The sequence below is a fragment of the Buceros rhinoceros genome, unplaced genomic scaffold (assembly GCF_000710305.1).
Source record: "Buceros rhinoceros silvestris isolate BGI_N320 unplaced genomic scaffold, ASM71030v1 scaffold7595, whole genome shotgun sequence".
Taxonomy (NCBI): Eukaryota; Metazoa; Chordata; class Aves; order Bucerotiformes; family Bucerotidae; genus Buceros; species Buceros rhinoceros.
In genome coordinates, this window is record NW_010412214.1 from 52414 (window position 1) to 58471 (window position 6058).

The 6058-nt window shown below is 37.3% G+C and overlaps 1 protein-coding gene across 3 annotated transcripts in view; it reads left to right on the top strand.

Annotated features, from left to right (window-relative positions):
- Positions 1 to 6058, top strand: part of TRAF3 (TNF receptor-associated factor 3) — a 27805-nt gene that overhangs the window by 15626 nt on the left and 6121 nt on the right. For all 3 annotated transcript variants that reach the window (XM_010136295.1, XM_010136296.1, XM_010136298.1), the window contains one exon: positions 4382 to 4522. In XM_010136295.1, the coding sequence (XP_010134597.1) occupies positions 4382 to 4522 (141 nt within the window). The remainder of the gene's footprint in view (positions 1 to 4381; positions 4523 to 6058) is intronic.

Consider the following 6058-nt stretch of genomic DNA (forward strand, 5'->3'; position numbering starts at 1 on the left):
AAAAAAAAAGTCTGGGAAAAAGGGTTTTTTTTTTTTTTTTTTTTTCCTGTTTAACAGCTGTTCAACATTACAGCTAAAGGACTAGTAGGCTTCAAAAGCAATCAACCCATTTAGCATATCTGGTACCATTGTTACAATAAAATGCTGTGAGAAACTTGGCTTCGCAACTCCATATACAATTTTCCCCATTGATAATTTAATTAAAACATTTTATTCGCACAGACAAACAGCCCAGAATTAAATTTCCTCTTACTGACCTGAGGGTTCAGTAAGCTGTGGCAGTGCTACGCGCTGTATTTTTGCTACCTCAGTATTTTTCCAGGGATAACGTTACTAGAAATACCATGTAATAAACCGGTTATTTATTTTATTTATTTTTGTTCTTGTTCTCCAAACTTAATGACCTACAAAGGTTGATTAAATTAAACATGTTGTAATTCATGGCATAATGATTTCTGTGTTAGTGCTAGACCAGAATGAAGCTCATGTTGCAGTGCTTCCTTGGGACTCCTGGTTTTAGATTGTTTGGGATTTGGGAGATGCTGGAAATCAGATCAGATCTTGTGAATCATTTGAATGACTTAATCATCCATTCTGCAAATAAAATTTAAGGCTTTCATTTAAAACTACAAACCTTAGAACAGATCACTGTTTTCTTAAATAATTTTGAAAAACTTTTACATAGCCATTGAAATAATGCTTCTGCTTTTTTAAAAAAAATAAAAAAATCTCAGAATTGCCAAACTATTTTACAGATGCGGACAGAAGAGTCAGGAGCCCCTCACATTTTTCTAGAAGGAGTTAAATAAGAGTAGCAGTTCCAGTGGCAGCTATAATATGTGTGGCTTGTGACTGCTGTCATCTCACATCAGGCTGCTAGCTCGACTTTAGCCTAGAAATCATATTCCCTTCTTGGCCTACAGCGGTCTCTCGTGTGGGTTTCCAGCAATGTTCTGCGGGCGCAGGAAGTGCAGTTTTAAAGCAGAAGTTAACAGAAAAAGCAAAATACGATTTTTTTTGCCCCAGCACATTAGTCCCTGGACTGCTTGTTTTTGAACTTGAAGCCCCATAAGGATTCCATTGAACCTGGGAGAGGTTAACTGCAGGGCTTTTTTAGATAGAATTTTCAGTGTGTAGGTCTTAGTTTGAAGATCAGTAACAATACTTTTAAGTTTGTTTTCGCACTTGAATCTCTTTGTTAATGTAGGAACTGTACATTTTTCAGTTTTAACAGACACAAATTCATATTCTTTAGTTCCTTTTTTCTTTAGTCTGATTAAAACTATACGTTTTATCTTACATCATAGGCATAAAACACCTTCCCTGTGACTTCAGAATGGATCATGTTCTGCCTTTTGTCAGTGTCCTGAGAGGTGCTTTGTTATTTAAAAAAAAAACCACTAGCAGTTCTATGTTTGTCTCTTATAGAGCTAAGAGAATATACACTTCACTACTTTTTTATGTTCAATTTTTGTTTCAACTTTCATTTAGGACATAACTGCTTATCATTGTTTGTCCATTTTTTTTTCCTTCTTTCTTTTCACTTCCTGCTTTGTAGATTTCTTCCTATTCATAATAAAGAGTTTAATCACTGGAAATCCCAAGACCCCGCCAAGTTACCAGAATAGCTAACCACATATCATATGTCAGTGACTTGACTTTAGAGAAGGGTAACAAAATGATTTGTAACTTCATTATTATTCTCTTCTTTGAGAAAAAAATTGAAGAACAACAGTGCAAAGTTAACTTGGCTGATGAATATCACAGAAATCTTGGCCCTGCCAAAGTCAGTGGAAGTCTCAAGGGTTTCTGTAGGGTAAAAATTTCACTTGGGGTTCTCGCTGTGATTGATTGATATGTCTGGATGGGAAAGGAGAAGTTGCCTTCTCCCAGTCACCACGTTCATTCACAGTGCCTGTGGAGCATGCAGACTGAAAGTCTTCAGAGCTGCAAAGCTTGTCCGAAGTCAGGAGTTTGGTATTGTAACGGTTCTGTGGGCAAAGAGTAGTTAAGAGAGGGTCAGATGTAAAATCTTGAATTCAAACTTTGTGGGGCAAATGAAAATTCCATGTTTGGTTCATCCTGTGATGGGACAGACTTGCAGACTGAACTCCCACAGGTTTTGTGATGTTGGAAATATGTTGAACGTAATTTTGTGGCTTCATCACATTCTTAAAAAAAATCTGATATAAACTGTTTTTTTTTTTTTCTTTTTAAATATGTGACTTAAATATGGGACCTGTTTGAACCCTGTTCTTTGTGGCATAAGGTTTCTTCCATTCTTTATCAATAAGCAATAATAAGCAAAAGCTTAATTTGAAAAACTGCTGAATAAGAGAATGCTTTATCCTAGGAATATTTCAAATATGACAAGGAAGTAAAGGAAGATGATAGATGCAGTTTGTTTTTCCTTTACCTTGTTTTTTAACTGCAGTTCCAAAGACTTAGGCTGAATGAAATTAGGAAACTACATTTAGTATTAAAGATCTCTTATTCACAAATTACAACCAAACTACAATTACTGACCTAGCAGTGGCAGTTCTGTGTGATTAAGGGCTGCAGGACATAATTCTGTTTTTCTTGTGTTCTGTAAAACTGCACGGAAAATCTCAGTACAAGACAGGCTCATGTTTTATAACTTGTACAAAAATGGAAATATAATGCTAGTGACACAGAGGGTAACTGCCTTATGATTGGGAGGCCTGGGGAGGAAACAATGACAAAAGGGGAATGTAAAGATCACAATTAACTAAAGAACTCTGGTTCATTAAGGACAAGGAGGATGTAAAACATTAAAGTGTCTACCTAGCAGATAGGAAATACGTGGGAGGCGGGGGTACTAGTTTAAATTTAAACTTGTTCTTGAAAATTGTCTCTAATCCCTAGGCACACATTCCTTCAGCCTCGAGATTGTTTCTCTCTCTGCACTGGCAAAATTAGCTTTGTCTTATTTCCGTTGAGCCTCTTCTGCCAGTTTTTCCATATATAAACTGCAGAACTAATGTATGTGTGTAGATGCACACGCTACGTTATACTGAAGACTAGATACACACACATAGTATGGTGTCTGTATTTTGGGGCCTCTGAGTGGCTGTGGACTTTGGCAGTCCTTCGTCTACTTTAGTCTAGTATAGAAGCTGAAATTATTTACCTTTTTAGACAGGCTGGTGTCTTGACTCTGGGAATGCAGTGACACTAAGTGATTGGGCTATATTAGAGGGCAGTTAAGGCAGTGGAATTCTACAGTGGTATCCATATCAGAGGTAAAAATGGTTTGACCTCAAACCAGCATCCATATGGGGGTGGTGGTGTAGTTTTTTGGGGGAACATGAAGCATCCAAGTAATTGGTCTTAGTATGGAACATTTATCAGATTTTCCTGTGTCAGAAATGAGGCTGCTTCTTATCCATGTGAAGATTGATCTGTGGAACTTGTTAGGGCATGTCCAAATGTCGTTTGTGTCAAGTATTTGTTCTCTGCGTTTCTGCTGCTGAATAATCTTGCCTCGGGCGGGGGGGGAAGCAGCGCACCACCGCAAAGCAACCCCCTTCCCCAAACCACTTTAACGAACAGAGCACAAAATAGTGCGATGGAGAATATTTTCTGTATTACTTCATCCCCAAGGAGATACATGATATTCTTCTAACAAGGCTCATGTTTTAAAATCAGAATGAGTCACTAATGAATGAATTCATAAAATGTCAATACAGAGAGAGAATATAATCCACAGCCTGTAGCTTTTTAATCTTTTCTACTAGTAGGCACCGTTGGATTTTCCTTCAAATGCATGGATCCTTTCTGTTTTCACTCATTTCAGGAGTTTTCATCACCATCACATTCTGTGAAGCGAAGCCAATCCCACGCAGATGATGTTTCTTCTTAAATTTGCTATAGATCAGCATAGATTGGAGTAGGTGGGGAAGATTAGTGTTCCCTTTCCTGACTAGCTGCTTGGCCTCTCTCTCCTCTGTACCCCTCAGAAGGGATGCAGAAGGTATCTCTTCTGTGCAGGGCTTGAGTTTTTAACACTGATCTAGAGCTAAATAGGTTGTTTCTTCCAAACTCCAAGCAACTCCCAAGTCAGTTAGTGGAAACCAGGAAACCAAGACAATTAAATAACAAACTGAATAAAGAAAAGATTATGCTTAGACACAAGTTCTTCTGCTGTTTGTGTATCGCATCTATACTTTCATTAGCCAAAGCTGAACTAATACCACGTTGTGGAAGTGCAGACATAGCTGTCAGAAGGTTGGGATTTGTTTATTTATTTGCAAGACATGGAGAGATCATCCCTTTCATGTGTGTAAGATAGTTTAAAACTAACGAAGTTATAGGTATTTTTAATAAACTTTGGCAGGAGTAATTGTAGAATTTTTTCCAGGTGGCCTTGCTCCAGAATGAAAGTTTGGAAAAGAACAAGAGTATACAAACTTTACATAATCAGATTTGTAGCTTTGAAATAGAAATTGAAAGACAGAAGGAAATGCTGCGGAATAATGAATCTAAAATACTTCATTTACAGGTAAGAAATTTAGAATCTCCCCATTAAAGCAGAAATGGTAGTAGCTTCTGTTCTATGCCTTTACACTTGTGAAGTGAGGTGTTCTAATTAAAAAGGGGGTCAGAGAGTTTACCTTATTATAAAGCTATTCTGTTTTTTTCTCTTGTGGTCAGTAGCTGGTTTGTTGGCATAAGATAGTTCACTAAAACACTGCAGTTGTCTAGCATATATTAAAACACAAAACCCCCTGTTTAAAAAGGGAAAAGATTGAAAACAAATTTACAAATCTTAGCTGAAGAATAATCATAATTATTTTTTCTTCTCTGCAAAAAATAACTGCTTGAGGAACTACTCTCAAACTGGAAGACAAGATTAGCACCTTAAAACTGTCTTGATGTGTAATGTATATTTCTTTTCTACTTGCTGGTATTTTAAAAAATATTGATCATGAGTGAGATCAGTCTGATGTGGAAGTAATCCCAATGTACACAATGCATTTGAATATACTTTTCAAAATCTGTTTCTGTTGTCCTTCTTCTGAGGAAAATGTATGTAATTATTCCTTTGCCAGAAGGTCTGAGCTTCTTACTCTGTGGGCTGCATCACCTGTCAAACTAGAAGCCCTCTGAATGCTCCAGCATGGTGCTTAGCCCAAGCTGAAATTCTTTGCTTTGCATTCAGAGCTGCCTTGGAATGTGGATGCTGGGAAGTTGCGTTAGCTTCTGTGATACTACCCGCAGTTAGGGAAACCTCAGGAGATATGTAGCAAGTTACCGTGAAGGTATTGTTTACATGTTATTTTAGTATGTCTGCTGCTAGAATATTAGATAGCTGTTTTAGCATCCACCTTAAAGAAACGTAAATAAAATAATCTTTTCCACTTAGTATTCACTTCACATATAAAACTGCAAATGCTGGTAGTCAAGAAAGAGATAAGTATCCAAACTAGAGTATGGCTAAAATTCAAAGGTTGGCACATTCAAGAGCTCAGAGCCTTGAGATCTACAGTGTTGGTTTATGAGAAAATCTATAAGTTCAGCAACAGCAATGTTTCTCCTTTGTAGCACATATTTCTTTCCATGTTCTGCCCATGTAGTAACCAGTTTAACCTGCCTTAGTCATTATTTTTTGGTCTGATGATAGTCTGGGATGTGGCTGCATGCTTACAATATTGCATTCTGACACTAGGAAGCTAATCCTTGTATATATTGGTATTGCTGATTGAATCTACCAGGAGGTAAGTTAATTTGTAAGCCTGGGGCTTTTACACATGCTGTCTCAATAACCAGTGATGAGAGTGGAAATGGAAAAAATGTAGACCAAGGTTTTTCATGAGTGTCCTGATGACAGATTGTAATATCTTTAATTCCCTCAAGCTGTAAGTGTTAGCAAAATCAATTTTCAAATGGTTTATATTTAGAAAAAAAACCCGCAAAACAATGTGGTTGGCAGATTCCATCAGGTGGCTTTTTGGTGGTAATAAGTACTGGAGGAGATGTGTTTTGGTCTTTTTTTTTTTTCCCCTTCTCTCTTTCTTTCCTTCCCCCCCCTCCCCCC